This window comes from Botrytis sinoallii, assembly GCF_014898435.1.
Source record: "Botrytis sinoallii strain Bc 23 chromosome Unknown BSIN_011, whole genome shotgun sequence".
NCBI lineage: Eukaryota > Fungi > Ascomycota > Leotiomycetes > Helotiales > Sclerotiniaceae > Botrytis > Botrytis sinoallii.
In genome coordinates, this window is record NW_024066038.1 from 1286385 (window position 1) to 1312979 (window position 26595).

Sequence of the window (26595 nt, forward strand, 5' to 3'; positions counted from 1 at the left end):
AGAAATATCACCGGTATAAAACAAATGGAAATCTGTATGTGTATCGATAGCACATTGGTGATATAGGGAATAAGAGGCACAGCCTCTATCACATCGCAATGGGCTTTCCTCAAATATCACAAACTGATACAAACACACTCGATCCAGATCAAATGATCGCCAGGCCACACAGGGATCGAAGAGAATAAGCATACAGATACACTCGCTAATAAAGGGACAAGAAAATCAGTCTCAGAGCATGCGAATCGACCTACACAAGTGGTATCCATTCTATAGCAAAAACTGCTATAAAATCAGCAGTATAGATGTAATGAATCAAACAAAAACCAATGCTCTCCAAACAATACTAGAAATAAAATCCAAGGAGCACAAATAAATGCTTTAATAAACTAGAACTCTCACAAGCTACTTTCTACTGTATGCTAGCGATTCGCTCAGTATATAGCGATTTCGAAAGCTATCATTGATGATTTAAATACAAGGAAACAATAATCCATTGCTTATATAACACATATAAATCCTTCAAGCATATCATGCATTACCACAAAATCCTTGCGATCTATAAAACCTGGTCTCCAGATATCAGGCCCAAATACCCACCCGCAACCGGACGGCTCAAAAACGATTACTGAAACAGCTAATGCATATACCAGCCAAGTTCGCTGAATTTATTGCTATAACAGACTTCTACAGGAGTATATGCCCTAGAATGCTACCAGAAGAATAGAAAGAGGAAATAAAAATGGATTAACCGATCCGGGTGAATACAAATACAAAATAGGAGACAATCGATATAGCAAGACTATAAAGAACAAAATCGATATATACAATACTCTACGCTACACTAGAATACATACAAAAGCTACCCTTACAAAATAAAGCAGCTCTCAATCAAAACATTATATAAAAGATCGGAAAACACGCACAAAAGCACTCAAAGGATCGGAGACAAAGCGCAAGCGCACTAGCTATCGCTTGAAAGGCTACTAAAGGTATTGAGACCTCATTTTTAGGAAAAGGGGATCATGTAAATTAGAGATTATCCCGCAGTTAGCCCAACCGTAATGCCCCCTGGGAGGCTCGCCTATACGGCCCGGTTGAAAATTACTAATAATAATAATAATAATAGATTACTTATATTTAGAAAATATATAGAAACTCAAGAAAAATCTTAGTTATTCTAAGAAACTATAAGCATTTTACCTGAAGTACCCATATCTACCAATAAAGCCTTAAGCTTTGCATTAAATAATAAAGGCAATAAGAGATTGAAAAAACTAAAAGAAAAACCATTAGAAATAAATACAATAACAACAATTACTGTTTCTTTCTTTATATACTCCTTTTCTAATTTTTTCTTTTCCAATCTTTCATTCTCCTCAATTAAATCAAACTCTTCTAGTATACAAAGATCCCAACGAATCATTTCCTTTTTATACTTATAAAGAAATTCTTATTACTTGTATAATCGAAAAATCCGAATATTAATCTTCTGTAATTGAGTGAAGATCTTTTCTTCCTCCAAATATAGCAACTCTTATTATCGCTCCAAAGATTTATAGTCTATAAATATCTCTAACCCAAAATAACAATAATCTTTTTTATAATAGATACACTCAATACAACACTATAATAAACTATCATCAATAATACAACGACAATTGAATTTGATGTATAAATCGCAAGAATCTCTTTCAATACCAGAATGCTCGACACAGCGAATCAAGTTAAGAATATCATAAACAGAAATTGTTTGTGTAGGAGGTATATTGAAGAAGAAAACATTACAATCATTTAAGTAAACGAAAGGGAAGATGTATTAATATAAATACTTGGGATAAATACTAGGCTAAGAAGGGGATAGTGTTATAATGAATTAGTAATAGGTTATAGAATCACTAACTTATAGACTATAATAATATTATAGGCCTTAGTAATTTAGTTGTAATATATCGAGGGATACTAAATACTTAAGGAAAGCCTTAGGTATGTATATAGTATTAGTTATAGGATACCCTAGAAACCTAGAATATAGTTCTTAGAATAGTAGGTTCTAGGAAAAACAGAATACAGTAAACAAGAAGGCTTTATTAGGATTAATAATGTTTTAGGGGATTAAATCCCAGAATAAAAGAACAAGCTAGGATAATAGAAATCATGGGATAAGTGTTATGTAATCAAAAGCTGATTAATTTATTAATCGACTTGCTAATCAACTTATTTATTTATTTATTTATTTATTTTAATTTACATCCAGAGGGCAAGCTGCAGGGGCTCGCCACGATCTCCTAGGGGGTATTAGGGATGGATTATGCTAGTGGGGGTGCTGGCATAGCCACACATTCTATTCTTCTATGGTTGTGATGCAGATTGGAAGAGAAACGGCTAGGAGTGTTGTATGTGTTCCTGCTGTTTGTCTTTTGTTTGTAATGTTGATGCTATTCAATCTACTTCATATTGAATAGTTCAGATTTATAGTTGGCTAGAGGACCCTATATTGTCAGTTTTTGTTTAGTACAGTTTGTATATAATGATAAAAAGGGGAAAGCGATTTCAAAAGGAATGCAATTCTGGTTAACAATGTAAAAGTAGGAGATTAAAGGATCTTTAAAGAGACTGAATGTGATTGCTTGAAGTGATTAGTGATTACTAGAAAGATTGTAAAGTTTATTAGGGTTTTCAGAAAAAGAAAGAGATAGTCGATTGTACTCTTTGTGTCTCGCAAGATTAAACTGGGTTTGTTCGGCTAATTGTCGAATTGAATACAAAAGTATCGGCAAAGCACCAGGTGTTCAGGCTTTTTGCTGTATCCGCAGAAGCATTCTAAAGTAGCATTGTTGTACTGAAAGTGTTGGTAATAGGATGTGAAATCCCTATATCCGATTCTAAGTATTACTAGTCGCTGAAGAATAGGATAGGGGAAAGCAAATTCCTTAAATTCCTTGACTTAATAGTTGAAATACTAGTAATAATATCGGCCAGCAAGAATAATCTCATTTTGCTTTCACTATCTCTATTCTGCTTCTTATCTAAGGGTTCTGACTGTTGAGCTTATTCCACTGATAATAGGAAACAATAAATTGTTATTCTCGATACAATCACTGCGAGTACCCAGATCAACAAGCCGATCGGCCTTCTCGTTTCCAAGGATTCCAGTATATCCAGATAACCATCGGATTGCTATTTGCTTGTTTCTTATAATCTCATGACAGTATAGAAATGCTCATTAGGATGAGTCGAAAGTGTTATCCCTGATATATCAGATGACTGAGGTATTGTTAATATATATAGTGATCTATCTAACCAGCTTTAGTCAGACAGCACGCTCCAAACCTTTTAGAGCACTTACTACCTCAGTATCGAAGATATGCAAGAACGGATTGATTGCTCTATAGCCAAATACTATTGGAAATTGTTCCCGATAGATTGTGTAACCATAACCGACTATCTTTTGTCCTTAATAATATTATTCAATATTATTCAAAAAGATTATAATATAGCTATTAGACAAACAATTCCATTATTGTATGAATTCAAGCGCGATTACTTTTTTCTTCATATTTCCTGTAGAGTCTTTGCGGCTTTCTGTAGAGAAATACAGTGGGGAGAATATTAATCTTGATACTTTCGGGATTAATCCAGTTAGTCTGTAGAGATTGGTATTGTTTATTTTGTATTGAGATGCTTACACTAAACGAATTACTAATGAATGGTTTTCGTTCACCTTATAAAGTCGGAGCGCGAATCTTATTCGTACTTGTTTGAGTGCTAGTTCGCTAGATAATAGTTTAGAGTTTTTTAGGATTACAATAGTTGGAGTTGTGTGCTAAGCAGGTAGAATTCCTTTTATTGCTAAAACGATTGTTCGATCGACTTTAATAATATAATTGTTTAACCTTGTGTTTACTATTATGCCACAAGCAGTTCCCCCTACCCGGTTTGGCTTTATTCGGTCTATATACCATACCTCGAATCCATAAAGAGCAGCGGGGAGGACACAGATGATCATCACCTTGCGCAGCACTGCAGCTGGCGGATCGTGTTGTATCTGTACGAGCCTTTTGATGTGCCTTGCAATCTTATAGGCTTTTGCTTCTTGTTCTGCTATATATCTTTTGAAGGAAAACTTCCAATTAAACTAGATTCCCAATCAGTATAAGACTAGTTAAACAATTTTGTTGCCCGTCTCACTAATTAAACAGATTATTATCTTATTGTTTATTTCTAAATACAAAGTGTATGTTTCTTTCCTTTGGAAGAAGTATATTATCTCTAACTTTTCCGGTACAAATACTATACGGTTTCGTTTACTCTATTGGAAAATCTAATAGAGATTGCATTGAGAAGATCAATATTCTTGCAAATGTTTTTGAATATGCGATAAATATAGATATCGTCAGTATACCCAAAATATAGCTTGGTGTCTTGATTCAAAAGCTCAGTAAGGTATAGAACATATAGTATGGGTGAGAGTGGGGAGCCCTATGGGTGCTGTATTTAACGTGGCTGTATTCTGTGGTTGTGTTTTCCAGCCGAACTTTTATTAAGCAGTCGCTCAGAAAGGCTTGGACTAGTTGTAGGAGTGAGCGGGGCTACCCTTGTTGGTGCATATATTCCAGTAGCCTGTTCGGCAGGAGTGCGTCGAATGCGCCTTGTACATCCAGTATAACTATTATAACTTCTTGTTTACAGACAAAAGCCTCTTCGATATTGTATACAAATAAAATGACTAGATCCATTGCTGTTTGCTTAGAGAGCACTCTACTATATTGAGGGCTGAATATATCTGTTATTATCACAATCTATAAGATATATTGAGCAATTATGTATTCTAGATTCTTTGAGATATATAAGAATAGGGCTATCGGTTGCCAGGATTGTATTAATGATTTGTCTTTCTTTTCAATCTTAGGGATTATTATTACCTCTACCCATCTCCATCTATCTGGAAAGTAGCTAAATTACAAGTATCTATTGAAGATCCCAGCAATTACCAATCTAATAGAATCCTAGCAAACCTTCAGAAGGCAAACAGTAACCTGGTTAGGCCCGGTGAAATACTTGAGATTTCTATAATACTCTTTTTCATTTCTTCAAAAAACACTTCTGTACTTTATAGGAATTCATTGGATATACAGTCTAACCGAAGTGGGTTTGTTGTGAGATCGTTACTGTTATCAAAGTATTCGAGAATTTCCTTTTATAAAACCCAGGCTTTTTCTGTAGTATCTTCGATTGTTACGTTATCGACGACTAGGGGTAGTGCTTTGAGGTTGATAGTAAGCTTGTATCAGTTTATTATTTTGTATAGGTCTCTGTTGTAGCTGATTCTGTCAATGATCCTGTGTTAGTACTAGCGTTTCGCTTTTCTGATTGTGGTTATCAATCCCTGTTGTTGTTGTTTTGTTTGATTGGTGCCCTCAGCTCTAGCTGTTTTATAGTTTTGATATGCCGTTCTGTATTCGCTTGTCTATTAGGGGGCAGAATATTTGGAAACGCTTTTCTCTTTTCTTGTTAAGCGAATTGCTAATTCAAATAAAGAATCTAGTATTCCTATTAATTTATTAACCTATCCAACAAGCATCTTCACTGAACTTGGAAAGTGGGAAACTTTATTCTTTATAATCCTTTAAAAGACTAAAAGGCCTTTCTTACTAATTATACAATCAAAGGGCTTAGTAATAGATAAGATAAGATTCGAAATTATAATTATTTATATTTTATAGTCGGAGCTGCTTTTTAGATTAGTATTAACGACAATACTAGTAAACGGGATATTAGAAAAGGTTAGATCAATTGTGTGATCTGCTTTGTGGATAGGGATTCCTGGGATTCCAATAAAGTTTATTCTACTCGAAATAAACTATTCTGTAAGGAGAGTTCCTTAATTGGCCGAGGTTATATCAGGTTCAAATAAATCATGCTTGGTATTGAAGTTGTTGCCTATTATTATACGATTAGGGAACACTATAGAGATTACTAAATCCACCATCTCTCTGGTGTCTGGCTGTTGGTATATATTAATAATTTATATATTGTTCACTTTTATTTAAAAAAGATTTCGATATGATTGAATATATCTTTGTTGAGTGTGTAGTTGTTTGTTTTTGTGTATGTATATTATCGTTCTTGGTTTTTCCCTCTCTCTTTCGGGATCGTTTAGGCTATCCCAGCTATTTGTCGGTGTAAAGAAATCGTACCCCGAATGGTTTTGGATCCGAATTTTAGGGTATATAAAGAGTTTCTGTATATATAGGATCTTCAAATCTTATTCGTATATTATTTGTAGTATTGCAATATACACTCCTGTCTTTTTCTATATATTTATTTAACCGATTTGTATAGATTGGACTGTAGTTGTCTAACAGCTGGCACTGCAGTGCCAAGAGGAGTAGCTATTTATTCAGATCGATATCGATATCTATACCAATATATTGCGATAGCGTAATGTTGAAGAGTGTTTTCTTATTTAGACTGCCTTTATTTGGGTGCTTTCTTTTAGGGTAGCAGGGGTTCTCAGGTAAGCTGCTAGCCAAAAAGGTATTCTGAAAAGTATATTCGGAGCTACTTAGGTTTTTATACGTAATGATACGTTTCCTACGGATTGGAGGGGGTATCTCTACTGCAATGTTTTAGAAAGCTATTACAGTCGAGGTAAATGTTTTATTGGCTAATGCTTTAACAATCAAACAAGTTTTTCGATTGTATTTCTTAATCTCGTAAACTTCGGATTTCGTAAAGTATACGACTTTTCTATTGACTCGGCACAGCATTACAGAACAATTGTTGTATCCAGCTTGAAACGGTTCTACATAATTTGTATATTCAATCTTAGTTTTACATTTAAACCCAAACAGGCTGTTGTGGTTTGTTTATAGGATACTACAGTTGTTATATCTTGGAACACTCTTATATATCATTAGATTACAGAAACCCTAGTATCCTGAATTATAATAAATGATATATTATTTTGACTTAATATATCGAGCTCATTTAGAATTATCAAAAGCCTGAAGGGAGAGATTTCTTTCGATAGGCTAACGATCCAGATCTGCTTATAAGAGTCGATTGTTCGGATGATAGTTCGACAATCGATTGGGGGAGTGCCTGTTTGTATTGATATTTCCTTGGTTACTATTTCCTTAATGATAAGTATTCTATTTCTATTTAGATTATAAAGAAAAGTTGGAATCCTTTTTAATATATAGCAATACCAGATTATAGATTGTTCTAGGCTATTATAATTCAGGATCTTCTTAATCTTTTCTGTATTCTCGATTTTGAGAAGTTTATTGCATATAGCGCTACTGGTAGCATGTACTACCCAATCAATAGCTGTAGAGGTAATAGCTATTATATTGGTGTCTTTTAGATTAGGGATAGCTTTATCGATTGCCTTTCTTAATATATAGGTGCTTGGGTAACTTATTGTTGGTATAACAATTTCTATTGTTAGTAAACAGGTATCCATTCTGGTTTTCCGGGGTTTGACTAATCTCTATTTATTGGCCTGTCTTTGTATATATACATTCACGTTTGTAAATATACTTAAGTTTTTCGGGGTCTTTATAATATCCGCGTAGGTACGGTTTGGATTATTGCTGTTTCTATTTCCAGTTATAGATTATATTATACTTTATGATAATCTAGTTTTGATATTGTTTATTGCTATATTATATACTTCTTTATTGAAAACTGCTTTCTCTAATATACTATCAGCTTTGAATTAGTAAAGTATTGTTTCGAATGCTTTGTAGACTTTGTGTTTGAGTTGCACTTGCTCGTCGAGAGTATTAAATTGTATTGTAATAGAGGATCCTCTCATTGCTTGCAGGCTTGATACAACAGCTCTCGCAGCTTTTGCACTATAAACACTTATACTGCTGTAGTTGAATGGTAAAGATGAGAATGATGATTGGTTGCGAGTGAACCGAGAATCGATCGCAATCAGCACCCTTGTAGGAATAATCGCTATAGCACTTATGTCATTTGCGACGATTGTAGCTATATCTGATACTAGAGCTTACATAATCGAAAGGTGTGGCTTAATACGATCTAAGCTCGTTGATATGTGTTTTTGATTTGAATTGCTAATCAATTTATTAATTGACTTTAGAATAAAGATCTATATAGAGAATAGATTTTATTATAATATAGAGCTTTATACTCAAAAACAATTATTAGTTTTATCACTATAGTTACAAGAATTACAATCAGTTACAATCTTATTAAATTCCTACTTGAAGTTTAGTCTAAACCACCTCGAGAGATCTCTAGCCACTTCCACGTGACCCTAGAGGCAGCTCCCGTAACATATTGCAATAAAAAACTCTTTTAAAGGAAAATACTCTGCTTTCAGATCAACCCTATTCCCACCCCCTCTTATTATTTCAAAACTACAATGGGAAGGGTATAAACAATCCAGAAAATAGAAATAATCTAACCTTTCTCAAATCGAATTAAGCAATATCTATTTAGTAAAGATATAAGGAAAGACTTCTAATCCAGATAAAATCATTTAAGAGATTATTATAAAGACCTATAAAACAATCCTACAAACCTTTTTTATTCTTTTCAATAAACTTATTAATCTAGAATATCATTCTCAATATTGGAAACAAGCTACTAGGGTCATTTTAAAGAAAACCTCAAAACCAGATTATTCAGCTCTAAAAGTATATAAATGTCATGGGATCACCTCTGAGAGTATTCAGAAGCTTTACCGCTGAGCTAAATGCCCAAAAGACTAGGAGGTAGAATTGAAAGTTCTACCTTACTCTCATATATATAGCAGGACAGGACAGGACAGAAAGGGCTTAGTGTCACCCTGTGACAATAGAATTATTATATCACTAAATTGCTTTGGAAAAATAAGCAAAAGGATTCTAGCTTAATAATTAGAATATTTAGCAGAAACTATTTATCTTTTATATAAGAATTAAATAGAAGGTTGCTAAAAGAAATCAGTAATTAATATTATACTTTTATTAACTACAGAAATCAAAAGAAATAAATAGACTAATAAAAAGACCTTAATATTATTTATAAATATAAAGAAAGCCTTCGATTATATTTCGAAAAATCAACTATTAGAGATTTGTAAGAAACTAAAATTGTTTACAAATCTTATAGCCTGAATAACTTTATTTCTTTAATAAAGATAATTAAAACTATTTTTTAATAATCAAATCGAATCTTTCAAATTAATTTCAACTGGAATATTATAAGGCAGTCCAATTTCTCCAATCCTTTTTCTTATATATATTAGGAACCTCTTTCTATCCAATTCAATCAAATTTCTTTTTATATTAATAATATTGTTTTAATTATTAATTTATCTATATAAAAAAAGAATATCAAATCACTAGAAAGAGTTACAAAACAAATCTACAAACTCAGCTCAAGGAATATTATTCAATTCGATCTAGCAAAAACAAAACTAATATACTTTTCATTATCCAGATTAACGAAAAACTATTTAATCATATTACCTAATTCGGAAATAATTATATCTCAATCTTTAATTAGATAATTAAGAATATAATTCAATCCAAACCTCAAATTCAATCAACATATTAATATTCGGATTATACAAACAAAAGAAGCCTTTTACCGAATAACTTGTTTAGTTAATATCGAAAAGGGCCTTAGTCCTAAAACTCTTAAACAGTTATATATAGTATATATAACCAGTATAGCCGATTACAAATCAGTAATTTGGTGAAGAGATCAAACCCATTTTAAAAATATAATACAATCACTTCAAAACCTAGCTCTTCGAAAGATATTAAAAGTATTCAAAACTGTTTCAATTTTTTCAATAAAAATAGAAACAAATATAAAGCCTGTAAAAATTCAATTAGATTTAAATATTAGATAATACGTATTTCGTTTAATCAAACTAATATCAAATTATTCAATTAATATCGAAAAAGATATATTAACTCAATATTAAACTAATTTAGAAGTAATCTCTATTTCTTTAAGAAAACAATATAAGCCCATTTAATTGAATAAAATCAGAAAATCGATAAATAAGGATTTCAACCTTTCCTTATTTAAAAAAATTATTTATTTTAATTTCTCTCTATAAAAAAAAGAAATTCCTTTCAGAATTAATATTAACAATTCGTCAAAAGAAGATATTACTATTCTTTACAATATTGTTTTTAATCATAGAGATAAGGATACTATTTATATTTATATTAATGCTTTTTTTATTGAAAAGGGAGTAGGTATTAGGGTAGGTATAATAGCTATATAATCAAATAATCGAATTTTATATTAAGAGCGAAGCAATATTGGTATTAATCAATTGATATATAATAAAAAGCTTTATGAAATTACAAGAACTATTGAATATACTAGCTCAATTGCTTATATTAATCAAAAATTCAAAATCTACTCGGATAATCAAGTAGATTTATATTGTTTAAAGATACCTTCAGATTATTTAGGATAAGTATATCAAATAAGAATAATCAAAACGGCAGAAGTTATTAAAGCTAAAGGAACTGAAATATCTTTAAACTGAATTTCAGGATATATTTTAATTGAAAAAAATGAATTAGTAAATAAACTAGCAAAAGAAGTAATCATAATACAATCTATCTCAAATAAAACAAACTTTAGATTACTAAATATAATTATCAAAGAATACACTTCAGATTAATAACTTGATATTCTCAACCAATATAAACTCAAATCAAACCAATCCCTATTAACTTACTCGAAGCTATTTCTATGGAAAATTGGCTCGAAAATCAAGCTACCAAGCAGAACTACTCGAAATACTGTTAGCACATTCTTTCAACTCAAATTAGATTATGAATATATCAAATTCTATTTATATTACTTTAAACTTATTAATAACAAATGTATTATTATTATTATTATTATTAGTAATTTTCAACCGGGCCGTATAGACGAGCCTCCCAGGGGGCATTACGGTTGGGCTAACTGTGGGATGATCTTCTAGTTTACATGATCCCCCTTTCCTAGGGATGAGGTCTCAATACCCTCAATAGCCTCCCAAGCGATAGCTAGCGCACTTGCGCCTTCGTCTCCGATCCTCTGAGCACCTCCGTACGCGCTTTCCGATTTCCTATATAGTATTTGTTTGAAAGCTGCTTTATCCTGTAAGGGTAGCTTTTGTATATATTCTATTGCAGCATAGTATACCGTATGCTTCAATTTTCTTCCATGTAGCTTTTCTAAATCTATCCCCTTCTACTCCCTGCTTATATTCGCTTGGATTAATCGATCCCTTTCCTTCTCTCTTTTTATTCTTCTGATAGTGTTTTAGGGTATATGCTTTTATAGAAATCTGTTATAACAATAAATTTAGCGAATTTGGCTGGTATATACATTAGCTGTTTCAGTAGTTGTTCTTGAGCTGCTTGATTGTAGGGTGGATATTTGGGCTTGATATCTGGGAGCCAGGTTTCATAGGTCGCGAGGACTTTGCAACAATGCACAATATGCTCGGGGGATTTGAATACTCCGCATAAGCAGTGGATTGTTGCTTCCTCGTGTTTAAATCGTCGGTGGTAGCTTTCGAAGTCGCCATGTGCTGAGCGGATCGCTAAATAACAAATGTAGATATAGTAATATCGAGGCATTTCAACATTTCCTTATTAGCTATTCGATATATATTATTATTATTATTATTAGTAATTTTCAACCGGGCCGTATAGGCGAGCCTCCCAGGGGGCATTACGGTTAGGCTAACTACAGGATAATCTCTAATTTATATGATCCCCCTCTCCTAAAAATGAGATCTCAATACCCTCAGTAGCCTCCCAAACGATAACTAGCACGTTTACACTTTTGTCTCCGATCCTCTAAACACCTCTGTACACGCTTTCCGATCTTTTATATAATGTTTTGATTGAAAGCTGCTTTATTCTATAAAAATAGCTTTTATATATATTCTAGTGTAGTATAGTATATTGTATATATTGATTTTATTCTTTATAGTCTTATTATATCGATTGCCTCCTATTCTGTATTTATATTTACCCGGATTGATCAATTTATTTCTATTTCCTTTTCCTATTCTTCTGGTAGTGTTTTAGAGTATATACTCCTGTAGAAGTCTATTATAGCAATAAATTCAGTAAACTTGGCTGGTATGTGCATTAGCTATTTCAATAATCATTTTTGAACTACTCGATTGTGGGGTAAATATTTGGGCTTGATATCTAGGGGTCAGGTTTTATAGATCGCAAGGATTTTGTGGCAGTGTATAATATGCTTAAAGGATTTGTATATGTTATATAAGCAATAGATTATTGTTTCCTTGTATTTAAATTATTGATGATAACTTTCGAAATCGCTGTGTACTAAGTGGATTGTTAATATATAATAAAGAGTAGTTTGTGAGAGTTCTAGTTTATTAGAATATTTGTTTATACTTTTTGGATTTTATTTTTGGTATTATTTGAAGAGCATTGGTTTCTATTTGATTCACTATACCTATACTATCGATTCCATAATAGTTTTTGCTATAAAGTGGATATTGCTTGCTATAGATCGATTTGTATGCTCTAAGGCTGATTTTCTTATTCCTTTATTAGTAAATGTATCCATATACTTATTCCCTTCGATTTTTATATAGCCTAATAATCATTTGATTTGAATCGAGTGCGTTTATATCAATTTATAATATTTGAAAAAAGCCTATTACAATGTAATAAAGGTTATACCTTTCATTCCTTATATTACCAATATACTATCAATATACATACAGATTTTTATTTGTTTTATACTAATAATATTTCTGATCACTATTTGAAGGCCTCGATATACCCTAATCGCTTTTGTATCGAATATATAAGAGTTGTAATACAATCTATTGTTTTCTTTATATACTACCATCTGTCCTCTATATACAATATATCTATATCCTATTTGCCTATTATCCTTATTGGTCTGTTCCGATTTATTAGAGAATATAATAATCTGATTGTGTATATACTTGTTCCACTATTCCTGAAACTACTCTATCGCTATTTTTTTTATAAGGCTTTTAATAGGATTCATTCGATATCCTAATATATAGTGAGGCCCTACTAAAATCGTTTCCTTAATTCGGGGAAGGTACTGGCTGATTACCTGAACCTTTGTTCTGACTAGCTGTAATTAGCCTTCCCTATTACCGGAGGAGTAGATGGCTTTTATCCCTTGGTGATAAAGAGAGTGTTTTGGATTAATAGTTTGAACACGGAGAGCTGCTTTCCATTTTATTTGTTCTAGTACTATTTCTACTAATAGGAGAATACTGTCCCTCATTATTATTATATTCAGGGTTATTCATTAGACTAGAAGGACTCCTCTGATTACTATTCATAGGACCTTATTGATAGCTAGAATCGCTTCTCCTAATTGAACACTCACTACTACTGGTGTCCCGTCTCAGTGCTGTCCAGTGGTTTTTGTTTGTCCTGCGTACCATACCTCTGCCCCATATTCGATATATAAAACAAAAAGAAAAGAGATCTTTAAAAAGATATCATTATCCAAAAACACTATACAATTCCTATTATATACAAAAATAGATATCGGATTAGCTATCAAATTTATCAATATCACCAAAATCGCTATAAGGGTATGGCATTTAACAAGGATTTTTGAATAAGAAATAATAAAGAAAGGAATAGTAATGGAAAAGGAGAGAAAAGAAAAGAATAAAAAAGAAATAATTGAGGAAATAAAAGAAAGGTTTGATTTCCTTATAATTTCTTGATTTTCAAAATTTTTTTATTATATGTAATATATATAATGAGCGGGCATTATTCCCCAGCATTTGTTTTCACTTCTTTAATTAGATTATATCCAATATTATAAATTAAAAAGTTATTTGTTAGGCTCTTAGGGCCTAGCTGTTCTGTATAGTCTTGGACTGAAGATGGATGTTAATAAAATCAATTAATCAATCAATCAATCATATGGAACCCCAATACAACATTCTCTAACCCTTGGAAACAATTCAACGCAAAATCCTCAATTCTTCGCCACCTCCTTAATAACGGAAATCTATTACCTCAAATTCATTCTCACATACCACCTCTAAATCTTCAAATTTCTCCTTTCACTTCTTTGACTAGTCGGACGAAGATTACCCGGAACCTGAGAGATGTACTGCGAATATCCAGTTCGAAGTCAATATAAATAATTACATCATGATTACCCTGAGGTTTTGATATCATCTATATGGGGATCGAAATTTGAAACGGTGAACGGAAGGCCAAATTTAATCAACGCAAAGTGGAATGGGGTCGGCCCCTTCGTATAAGAGTTTGACCAAGTTGATAGCCTTGCGTGAATCCCTAGGTGCTCAGCCGACTACTACTTATCTCCATTTCTCTCTTGTTTTCTCCTAGCTGATTCGACCTCTTTAACTTTCTTTTGACTTCTCCATCGTATTCCATATTTCATAATTATTATCAATATCGGGCTGTAGATCAAAAACAGAAGGGCCAGGATCGTATATGACCACTATGAAAATGTCAGTACATATTCAATCCAATAGTCATATGAGAAGAACATGCCGTTGCTCTGTTAAGCCCCAAAGGAAACCCAAACTTACCCCGGTACCGATGGCATTGACCATAGGGACAATAACCGCAGTCGCAATCGCTCCCAGTTCACATCGTACCACATTGTTTGCAGCTGTAGCTGTAGCTGGTCTACCAGGATAGATATCCACCATCAAGATATTGAGGACTTGAAAACTTGCAACCAGAGCATACCCTATCACAAACAATAATATCACTGGTCCAGCGATACTAACATGGTGACCCATAACCCAGCCATAAGCAATTATGGCTAAAGCACCGAGATAGAACAACGGGAGTGCAATCTCCAGTCGCGCTTTCTCGATTGGAAAATTGGTGAGATCCATTTGACGATTTTTGACGAGTGGAAAGTTATGAAGTTTGGCGTATCGGCGATAGTTGAAGTCTACTATCTTCCCAGTAGTAAAAGCAGAGATAAGAGATCCTGCACCGACAGGAATGAACATTAATGATACTTTTAGCTGTGAGAATCCGTACAAAGAGCTAAATTGTGATGAAGCGCCCGTAGAAATTGCATAATAGCAAGTTAAACTTATACCCGCTGCGCCTAATAATAGTCCTGCTTCTTTATCCGCAAGAACTTTGAGTGTAGATAGTGGATTTGGGACCTGTAGCTTATAGTTCTTGCGCAGGGCTGTAAACTTCTCTGCATCCAAGGGAATTCCTTTCTTACGACGATTCGAATGTCGTATGTGGTCTGTAATGTTCATGCAGAGAAATGGTGGAGGTATGGAACCATCGCCAACTAAATTTCGACAAGTTTCCGGAAGAAAGAGAATAAGAGGTATAAATACGATGCATGAATATATCAAGAGAAACCAAAAAATCCAATGCCAACCTGCATATTGCCCTAATATTCCTCCAATGATAGGAGCAACCATAGGACCAAGAATACTACCAAGAGAAGCCCATGCAACGTAAGTACCGCGCTCAGAAGAAGTGATAATATCACCAACTAAACCATTTGCAAGAGCTACTGTCCCACTACTTCCTGCACTTTGCAAGCAACGTAGGGCCATCAACGCTGGGTATGAATTTTGAAGTCCAAGACCGAGAGTTGTGAAGAAGTAAACAATGAAGCAAACGATATATGCTGGACGTCTTCCAGCTTTGTCTGACAATCCCGCAATCATCATAGGTGCTAAGCCTTGAATAACCTAGAGACTGATTAGAATATTACAAGTACAGAGGAAAGGGCGAATACCACATACTAAGAACAAAGTGACCGTAAGACTGATTTTCGCATTTGATACATGGAGATCTTTCGCAATTTGACTGAGAGATGGATAATATATGCTCGTTGACATGGGAGAAAAGAGGCTTGCCATGGACCCGGTAAGAACAATCATTTTCTTTTGAGAGGTAGAGAAGACACTATATGGAACATCTGATACTGCATTGGGTTCCGTATTCTCAACCGTTTCGGAAGGTGGTTCGAGTACTTCATTATCATTGTTTTTGATCAACTTCTCATCACCGATTCTGCTATGAGGCTGAGCGCTCGTGACATCGGGAGAGATGGGGTTCGCTTGAGGGTTGGAGGGTTTCTGAGCACCAGTCTCAGGAACAAGACCAAGTTGACTAGTAGATGAGATTTTGGGTTCATTCTCCATCGTAGAACGTAAAATCTAACAATAGCTTTAATAGCCATCGCATTTTACAATCACAATGTGTTGAACTTTATATCTCTTCTCATGACACCCAACACGGCAAATATTCACCGTCTATCGCCGGATTTAAATAGTTATCTCCAAAGATTGCAGGGGCAACGGAGCCGACAAATTGCGACACGTTGATCCAACAGAAATTCGCATACATCATGACTAGTGACTGGTGACTGACCAAGTGCAAACCTCGAAAGTTAAGTATGATGATCATACTCGAAGATAGTATCGCTTCTCTTCAAGAAGTAGCAACATCAAGAACAAGAACCCCCATTCTGAGCTTGAGCCCTGTCGATAACATGCAGGCACATTGATGCAGCCATCTCTCTGGGGAAACTTCTCCGCATTTTCTAAAACCGTTTGCCCATACTAGGTATGCTCAATGCTCATCGGGAGGTTTATCAGACGCAATACCCCATACATGGTATAGATGCTCATCTTTGACAAGTTTCTTTTTGAAAACGGCCTGTATGAAATACTGTGATACCACCCATCATCGTGGCCGCATAAGCCATCATGTTGTCCGGGCACTAAAACATTGTGTTGTGATTGGTGTTTGCTGAATTGTATGGTGGATATTGCTGTCAAGCTAGCTGCAGCTACCCAGCCACCAGCTAAAAACTGTCTGCTTCTCATCTCCCCCACGAACCAGAAAACTGTCATGCTTGGTTCTAGGTTTCTTTGATTAAACAATCCTGTAATATGATCTTATATTCTCAGAAACATCAATGAATTATCAAAAGCTTCATTTTTGAGAGAATCATTGTTTCAACAGTTCTGCCCCAGCTAATTGGCTTCACCGCGTTGGTTACCTAGCGAACCCATCATAATTATTTACAACTTTGTGCGATAAGCACATTTTCATAGTCAAGATCCTTCCCAGCCGCCCATATTATAATCTTCCAGAACAACATTTCTTCTACATTCTCCTCTATTTTCGTTGATAATCTGGAATGCGACAAGATTATAATTATCTCGAATTACTCTACGGATTTTGAAATTGTCTGCCATTAGGCGGCAGATCCGCCCGTCGCAATGGCGACTGATGATCTCTCTCCACCGGGGAGCAGTACATATTCATCAAATACAATGTATGTTGGAGATGGGACATGGGATGCTACGAAAAATGATTTCTTGTTGCCCAATTTAATGGGCTTAAATTTTGAGACGATGAGATATAATGGTGAGTGAATCTTTGCCAGCATCTGGTTTGTTGAGATTGCAATGAATGACGGAGCTGACTGTAAATAGGAATGGGAAATAGATTCGCGACAATGCCTGGATATAAAGGATTAATTACAGCTCATGGTGTCCTTGCTGCAATGACCTTTCTATTCATCGTACCTGCGGCGATATTCATTGCGAGATTTTATGGCCGGGATATACGAAATGCGATTCGATATCACATATACTTGCAAATCATGACGCTTCTTCTATCAACGGTTATTTTCATACTTGGATGGATGGCAGTAGGCAATGCGCGAAGTTTAACGAATCCTCATCATGGTATCGGATTGGCAATTTATGTTCTCATCTGGGTACAATTCTTATCGGGCTGGTTGACACATAATTCGGAAAAGAAACGAGTCTTGAGAAGGATTCCATTAAAGGCTGTCTTGCATCAATGGATAGGCCGTGCAACAGCACTTCTTGCAATTGCACAAGTACCTCTAGGACTGACTTTATATGGATCGCCAAAATACCTCTTTATACTATTTGCGGTCTGGATGGGTCTGTTGGTATTACTATACTTCATTCTTTCCTACAGGGCACTACAGGTGCTTCCTGAAGTATTGCGAGAAGGAAGTCGACATGGCGAAGTAATTCAAGAGAGAAGAAAAAGTTCATTTGGCATAGGAATACTTGGTCCATTACTCGCAGGTGCCGGAGCTGCTGCTTTACTCGGAAATCGAGATCGAGACAGGAGTAGAAGTAGGAGTCGCAGCCGCAGTCGCAATCACAGTAGAATTCGAGAAGAAGTTATACCTTCGCGCAGGGGCTCAAGATCTCGACGCGGATCAGTAAGTTATGTCGAAGAAGAGAAATATGAGTCTAGGAAAAAGGAAGGTGGCGGCGTTATGAACTCATTATTTAAGGGTGCGGCAGTTCTTGGAGCTGGTGCGCTCGCGAAGAGCTTCTTCGATCGACGACAACGAACAAAGCATGAGGACGAATATTCTTCTGTTGCTCCGGATACTCCAGGTAGAAGGCAACATAGACGCAATGACAGCGAATATAGCGATTCAACTCTTACAACCGAACAAACAAATCATTATGAAAATCGCCGAGGAAGTCGTTCCATCTTACCTGGACCTGGAGCTCCAGTAGCTGCTGCGGCTGCTATTAGTGCTGCAAAAGCACGTCCAACAACTCCAAGACCCGTAACGCCCGTAACTCCGAGACCAGTACGAAGTCAAGCTGGCCGAACTCATAGTTTTGATTCTATGAGTTATTCCTACGATTACGGATCTGGTACTACAGATAGCCCATCTCGAAGACCACAAGAAAATAATGGACTACGAAATGGCTTACTTGCTAGTTTGGGAATAGGCTGGTTTGCCAAGAAAATGAAAGATCGTAGAGAAAAGAAGGAAATGGATCGCATTGAACGCGAGGAAGATGAAAGATACGAGCGAGAGAGAGCTTCTCGACATATTAATCAAGGTTCACATTTGACAAGCGACGCGTTTCCACCAAGAACTCATATCAGACAAAGTTCAATAGAATCATCTGAACTTTCATCACTTGTCCATCCTCATCCCGCACCTAGAGCAACAGTATCAGTACCAGCTCCAGTTCCGGTAAATATGGGTCAATCTCGTTCTCACCATGATGTCGTTACAGAAACAGTTTCAATGCCTCCTATGCCCACCGATCCACGTGGCGTTCTTCATCAACCTTCCGATAGTGATGTTACTCCAACCCCTGGTCGAAGTCGTCGCCGATCATCTATTCGAAGAGAGGAAGGAGAAGCGGCTGCTGCTGCCGCTGCTGCTGGAGCTGCTGGTCTTGCCGCAGAAGAGGAACGTCGTCGTCAAAGATCCCACTCTAGATCAGCAGTTGCAAGTCCTCCTGTCAGTGTTAAAGTCAAAATGCATGGCGATAAAGACCGCAATGTTACTTTGAGACGTCTTACAGAACAAGAAGCTGCAGCAGAACGTGCCTCAAGAAGAGCTCGAAGTGGCCAAAGACGTTCGCGAAGGGATTCAACAAGTGATTTCAGTGATGGCGAAGTATCATCTAGGTATAGACGAGAAGCTGAGAAGAGAGCTGAGAGAAGAGCTGAATCAATGGTTAGAGATAAACACGAAGAAGCTGGCATTCCACCACCACCAATAGGTCCTCTTACACCACCGAACCCTGCATTTGCAGGTGGAAAGAAACCTAAAGATTCAGGTTACTACTCTGGACGACCGCAGAGTTCTGGTAGACCACAAAGTGCTGGTAAGCTAGATCCGAGTGTTGCTGGAGGAAGTATATTCGATGCAGGAAGGAGTAATATGTCGGAAGATACTCATGGTACATGGAGTGCCATGAGTCCAGATTCTGGTACTGATCACGCAAGAGAAAGGCGACAAAGGAGGAGAATGGAGAGGCAAAGACAAAGTATAGGGACTGGAACGGCTGGCACAGTTGATTTTACTTGAGTTTTGATCCTCGAGTTGTATTATTGTTTGGTGTTTGGAGTTGGCAAAATCGGGCTGGACTATTTGCTCTTTTTTTGATGAAAATATAAAGTGGATGAGATGGTAAAACGGAACGATATGTATGAAGATGTTGACTTATGTTCAAGCTTTTAGTATATGGCTGATGAGATTATGAATGAAAGCGGGATGGGATGCGATATGATACGATATGATTTTTTCCCTAAGGAAAATCCTCAGCGATGCGGTTAGGATAGGCGAGCAATCTGGCATAGATACCTACGTACCTACGTACCTTTTCTGCATGTTATTTTAGCTTCTTGTTTTTCTACTTAATTGATATTATTAATTTTGCAAATGATCATGTTTATCTAGGAACTGATTGCCATTGTGTAGAATTTTGAAGGATCAGGCCAGTGCTTGCTTGGACTTGGAATTGGGTTGGATCAAAGTTTACGGATGGCGTTTCCTGAATGTGGGGTTTCATGAGGGGCTGGTGGGCTATAGGGGTTTAAGTTTTCTACTTGCTGTTTGCTGTGTGATTTTTGGCGTTTCGGATAAGTGTCCAAGTACATCAAGAAGTTAAGGGGAGTGGTATTAATTTGATTTGGTTCGCGTGCTTGATTAAGTGGATCATTCCGAGATAGGAGTAAAGTAAGTGCGATTTTTAGGGCATGAGAGTACCTAGGTACTTAAAGGGCTTTTGGGGGTTATGAGAGTAATTTGCCGTATATACACTCGATTGATCGGCTGGGGTGACGATTCAAATGCCTGTCTAGTGTTTAGTTGGCGATGAATCTTGATGGACATCTCAATAGTTTTCAATTTTGTGCAGATTTGTTTACTCCAAACCGTATTGTTGGTATCAACTTGTTTGATAAGTGTAAAGTACTTTGTTCTATCATGGTTGTAATTGGGCTTGATCATTATGCCTGAAATTACTATGTCAGTACAAAGTACTGTAAACAATAGTGAAAGGGTTCTAGGGTATAGCTCACTATCATCAACAATTCGACTAAGTTTGTATTATTTGAAATTAACCAAGCTTAGGTACTCGGATAAATAGTAATTTGAACACTTTTGATTGGCTATAGCTATATACAATCGAGAACTATACACAGAGTACGTCCTTTCGCTTCTAAGTGTGCTTAGTTGCCCTCACTATCTTGTTTAAGGCTCTGTATGCAATGCACACGCAATTTCAACTATCTATAGGAAGTTAGTACTTATATAAGGAAGCGCTAGCGCCTCGCTGGCTAACAGTGTGACCTGTTATGATCACATGATCAAATTCCCGACACATAGTTCTATCCAACTAATGTACAGAAACACTCCGTTAAAAGAAACTTGTGGTACATATCTAGGATATGCCAAGCAACGATCTTCCGTCGTGGAGAACATCAGTTACGACTCTGATGCCGTTTGTTATAGCATCCATGCGCCGAGAGAGTTGTGGTTCCCACACAGTGTAATAACTTTCCGATTCTTCTGCACATAAGTCCTTCATCTCAGACACATAGTTCAACGACTTTCTTTCCCGAATGTAATTTGTAATGGTGTCCTTATACATTGTGGGGTCGGAAATTTCTATGAAAAGATAATCTAGAAGTGGTCAGTGAGACTGAATTCTCACAGTTTCATGGAGGGGAGAAAGTTATTACCCATGTGTATGAGCACCTTGATGATTTTTCTACTTATCATTTGCTTGAGCTCGTTCGATTCTTCTGGTCCTTGATCCTCAATTCCGCATCTTTCGCATAATTTATACAATTCTGTTAACTTCTCAGATAGGAGTTCATGAAGATCCTGGAGCTGCCCTCTGATATTAAGTGCTTTCAAGTTCCATGCAGATTTGTAGGGATTTTTATCTAAATTCGTGCAGTGAATGAGAGTTCTCAAACCATGCAATAAGGTAAGATACAGAGTGCCGAGATCCTTCAAATCACGAGCCCTAATTCTTTCCTCATGTAACTCCAGTTGAGACTTGTTACCGTCTTGAGAATTTGGATCGAGCCGTTCTCGTTGATTTTGACACTCATACCCCAGTTCCATGCCCTCGATCATCCGTTTTCTCTTCGTAAGAACCACGAAGGTCATCCTCGGGTCATTTTTGATCCGGGATATTTCCTCGCGAGTGCCTGGGACGTAGATAGCAATGGGATTATAGATATCTTTCGCTTTGAGCTCAAAGCCCTCTTTGCCACCATGGAAATACCATCTCATGGCGTTGGTGAAGTCCATGTGATTAGAAAGGTTATTGAAATTATAGCGACCTAAATATCCTTCCATGTCTTCGATAATCTCCCAATATCTATTTACGTCGTTGGGGAGGTAGGTGATGAGCTGGGGTCTTGGTTCATGGAGTGGTCTGCCTCCCATAAGTTGTAACTTGATAGCATTAATTCGTCGAGCAGCATCATTGTAGGTCGCAAACATCCCGTGGATTGTCCATTCTGTCATTGTGTAGGTTAATTGGATGTAGTGAGATAATCAAAAATAGTGAATGCTTGAAGAAGTAGTTTGTCGAAGGAGAAAATTACAAAGCTCTGTGCTCAATCCTTCTTTCTCATGAACGATGATAATCAATCGGAAGTAGAAGGAGATCAAAAGACACATCATGTCCTCACCTTCCTTTGTCAAATATTGACAAACTTGGTCATTCTTGGCATCTGCAAGTTGCAACGCTACTCATTAATATCGTCTATATGTGAACCTTAATACTCACATGCTTCCTATACAATTTATGCTTGAATTCAGACATTTCCCAACTTTTCCGAGTATTTCGCACACCTTAAGTACAAGATTTCGCATGAACCTTTCTACCACGATACAAGCCTCATCATCCGTCCCTTCCCTGTATGCCGCCAATACTAATCACTTCTTGTGACGTATACTGGCGACATCGATAGTAAATGACCAGGCGTTTGTTCAAACAGTCTCTCCGGTATTATTTATTGTTGAATCCTCTTGGCTGTTGTTCGATGTTGAATTACGAGGAAACTTAAGAAGTTGACGCATCCATTGAAATGCATTTCCAAAAGCAACAAAAATCTTCCAGAAAAACTGACTTATCCACCGGAATAAACTTCTAAAGTGAACAAGGAACCATTTGGAAATGATTGTCATCGAATAGCTAGATGAGCAAGATATTATTAGTATAGCTCCTTGTGTCAAGTAGCCTGATATGTATTTCATGGCGAAACGTACATTGGAATCCACCATTCCGAAGGTTCTCCGTCACCTCTCTTGGGGCCAAAAGTCGATTCAAATCTCTGGGCCCGCTTGTCCCACTCAGATTCGTCCGGCCGCCGCCAAGACTCTTTGTCATCCGAGCTCTGTTTACATATCTGCTTTATCACACCTGCCCTAAGCGGCTCATAAACTCTCCTCGACTGCTTTACAATGTTGCCGAGATTGAAGACAATCAGGTATGTTACGAACCCAACAAGAATAGTTGTGAGTATGAAAGGGCTTCTTGTACCACTGCTGGTGATGTCGGGGATCGCCCAAAGTGCCTGCAGAGCTATCAGTACCCATCTGTAGCTTTATCTCGATATATTTGCGCCGAAAATTGAAGAGCCAGATAGTGACGAGGAATTAAAGGGAAATTGCCTTTACGGAGTACTTACAGCACAAAATGCCAGTGGTAAATAGAAGATACTGACATAAGTCAGTAGCTTGACGTTCTCTCCTAGCCGTGTCGACGCTCTGCTTTCCATGAGAGCGCTAGCATTGAACAGCTAAGCAGAACAAAATTTGTCAATCGTGAACTTCTGGTAATATATTAAGTGTACACTAGAGAACAATCATCAGGGAATCACTTACTCCATCGCGGTAAGCTTGTGCAGTTTCTTGTTGGTGCTTAAATTGCGATTGCCAATTTATCAAGGACTCCACCTCAACATCAATTTTCTTGGCCAGATTTTTGATCTTCTGGCTATTCTCTCTCAAGTTGTCAAAGGAGGCTGAGGATTCACTTTCTTTAGGAACGTCGGCATTTCGAAAAGGTAGCTCAGTATTAATTTCCTCGTCTGGACCTGGAACCTTCCTCTTCTTACCCATTCTCATTTTACTGGACGTTGAACATGAATCGTTGTCTCGAGACACATGACCCTGATTTCTTTCAAGATACGATTCGACGCGCGCCTCGCGAAATAACGTCCATTGTTTAATGTTGTCTTCGATGCTGATTTGGAACTCATTGACACACCCAATTACCCAAAAGTACAGCCTAGATTGGCTGAAATTCTCATCGTCAAATAAGAGTTCGACGTAAGTCGCGGGATTCATAAAATCTTCATGTAGCAGGCCTTCTATATGCTGATACAGCTCTTCCCACCGTTTAACAACTAACTTCATAGCGTAAAGAATGCTGGTGAGCTCTGCTGTCAGCATACATCTTTGGATTGCAATATCTCTTATGTCGGGGCCGGATGAAAGCTTGAGAGGATTGTCGAAATTGTCGTGAGACAGGAAGAAGTCAGACGGAGTCAGTAACAGTAAGGTCCAGCAAAGCTCGGATTCTTCTTCCTGGGGGTCTTTACGTGACTCCGATCGTGCAAGAATCTGCTTAGTTGGGGTTAATCGCTTAGTGTATCAATGGCACGGGCTTACTGTGAATGCACTTCTTCGAAAAGCTTCAGCTTCAGCTTCACCTTTAGCTGTCTTCAGGTAAAGTTCTCCGGTTTTCCAGCTTTCGCCTTTAGGTATCTTCCAATACCCGATCTTCTCGTAGAAAACAATGTGAAAACCATTGTTTTGATCGTAATAAGGATTTGCGGATTTGCTACCTAACCTCTTCGAACACTTAAGGTGAAGTTGAATCGTCATTTCAATGGGACCATCTACAAAACGGGCCTTTCTATCGGAAATTAGGTATGGAAACGAACATAGAATTCTATCGCCACAATCTTTTTTCGGGTCTAGTACCGATGAAAGGCCTTGGCACCATCTGTTAGAAGTCAGAGCAGTAAAATATTTCACCTTCAGTACTACATACATAATTCTTCTCCATTGATCAACGAGCCATTTGGGAGCAGTATTTTGTTTTTCTCTCTTCCAACGGTCTCTGTATTGGACGTGAATTTAATACTGCCAAGTGCATTATTATGTAAAAGCAATCGGGGGTACTAACTGGGTGCTTGTAGTTTCAAATAATATGACACTCTCCGTATCAGGCTTATAACAGGCAAGAATTGGCTTCGCTGGGTTCGTAAGATTGCTGTCCAGAATCTCGAATTGAAAGTGTTCATTCTTGATCATAGAAAATTGTTTCAGTCTCTCTCTCGAACCCTCAATTTTGAATCCAAGACCACGTCGTTTGAACCGTTCTACATCCAAATAGAATGAAAGTTCAATTCTAGAATCTTGAGGTACTAATCGACAAGCTCCAATTTCTCTGATTATCTGTTGTATGATGGCCTCCGATTCTTTGGAAACCGGCCAATTCAAATCTCTAAGATCTGGGGGAGGTGGTGATACATATTTCGAAAATTCCTGGCAAAAAATATTACATGAGTGATGAATACATAACAAAGCGATAGATAAAGTGCTTACTTCCTACAATCATGAGCAATTAACATTAGCAATGTTTCAAATCAAGGTACTAAACACACAAGTACCGTTCGCTATTGTAGACTGTACTAACCTGCTGCAATCATCGGAACAAGATTAACAATCATGTACATCAGATAGAATATAAAATCAGCCAGCAAGATTTACTTACATCCTGTCATAAATTAGCGGCTACTTTCATCAAAAAGACTTTTTACTTACCTGACCAGGCTCAACTATATCAGAATTCGCTGCACTCTCCGATTTCATAGTTACTATACCAACTTACTGAAAGTAATGCAATTTCTTCCACGGTATATTGTGAATCCGGTGATTCAAGGAAATTATGTTAAAGTTTCACAAGTATCTTCAAAATCAAAGCAAAGAATACCTGTTACAAATGTATCTCAGAATGATGAGGAACAAAAGTTGAAAATACGTGCTAGTATCTTGTTCTCATAACCTTTACACTATTATAAGATCAATGATGTTCTTCGAACCCTGGATACCAACGACGATCACACAATGAGTGCATGTTATTGACGGACTGTCACTCTATAACGATGTCGGGCGACCCAATCAAAACAGTACACATAATATACATGCGCTCCATATGTTAGACGAATACTACATCAAGTTCAGCCGCATTCTTCTCAGTGGTTCTTTACAATGGAGTAACTGCAAAACCCCCACGCCACCACAAAACACATTCAGTGAGCAGCGTAGCATTTGCTGAAATAGGAAAGTTTTGCGACGGGAGAGTGACAAGGATCATACTTTCGATAAATCATACATGAAGCTTATATAATTTGTGCATCGCCAGCTTGAACTCAACCAACTTACACGTCATGACTTTGAGCTTGTTCTTGTTCTTGGTGTCAAAAATGTGTTGGAATTGGGATATTCCCCTCTACCACTGAGCAGAATGAGAGGAGATATAATCTTTAATAGGATATTGAATTTTGGAAGCAAATATCTCAAAAATTCACATCGTCGCAATGCAAGACTACAATAAGCAGGCAGGAAATTAAACGAATTTTCCTACCAGAGGTACATTTCCCATGCAAAGTATAGAGGTGAGAAAACGTTGCTCCATATTTTCAGTCTAATATAACCCCGCAAGTTTGATTGCCGTTTCTTGGATCTGATTTGCAT

The 26595-nt window shown here is 36.7% G+C and overlaps 4 protein-coding genes across 4 annotated transcripts; 1 reads left to right on the forward strand and 3 right to left on the reverse strand.

Moving 5' to 3' along the window:
- Window positions 1-14349: 14349 nt before the first annotated feature.
- On the reverse strand, window positions 14350-16192 carry EAF02_006983 (uncharacterized protein; the record flags this gene model as incomplete). The annotated part of the gene is made up of 3 exons (XM_038903031.1): window positions 14350-14499; window positions 14591-15736; window positions 15791-16192. The coding sequence occupies 3 exons, from the start codon at window positions 16190-16192 to the stop codon at window positions 14350-14352; spliced, it is 1698 nt and encodes a 565-aa protein (XP_038757352.1).
- A 674-nt stretch (window positions 16193-16866) lies between these two features.
- On the forward strand, window positions 16867-20244 carry EAF02_006984 (uncharacterized protein). Its single transcript, XM_038903032.1, has 2 exons — window positions 16867-17426; window positions 17495-20244. Exons 1-2 carry the CDS (start codon window positions 17279-17281, stop codon window positions 19888-19890), a joined length of 2544 nt encoding a protein of 847 aa, XP_038757353.1. The 5' UTR covers window positions 16867-17278; the 3' UTR covers window positions 19891-20244.
- Window positions 20245-21247: 1003 nt separating this feature from the next.
- On the reverse strand, window positions 21248-22347 carry EAF02_006985 (uncharacterized protein; the record flags this gene model as incomplete). Its single annotated transcript, XM_038903033.1, has 2 exons — window positions 21248-21489; window positions 21549-22347. 2 exons carry the CDS (start codon window positions 22345-22347, stop codon window positions 21248-21250), a joined length of 1041 nt encoding a protein of 346 aa, XP_038757354.1.
- Window positions 22348-22815: 468 nt separating this feature from the next.
- Window positions 22816-25710, reverse strand: EAF02_006986 (uncharacterized protein; the record flags this gene model as incomplete). The annotated part of the gene is made up of 8 exons (XM_038903034.1): window positions 22816-23020; window positions 23095-23402; window positions 23517-23627; window positions 23713-24453; window positions 24502-24838; window positions 24887-24955; window positions 25022-25383; window positions 25663-25710. The coding sequence occupies 8 exons, from the start codon at window positions 25708-25710 to the stop codon at window positions 22816-22818; spliced, it is 2181 nt and encodes a 726-aa protein (XP_038757355.1).
- Window positions 25711-26595: the final 885 nt, after the last annotated feature.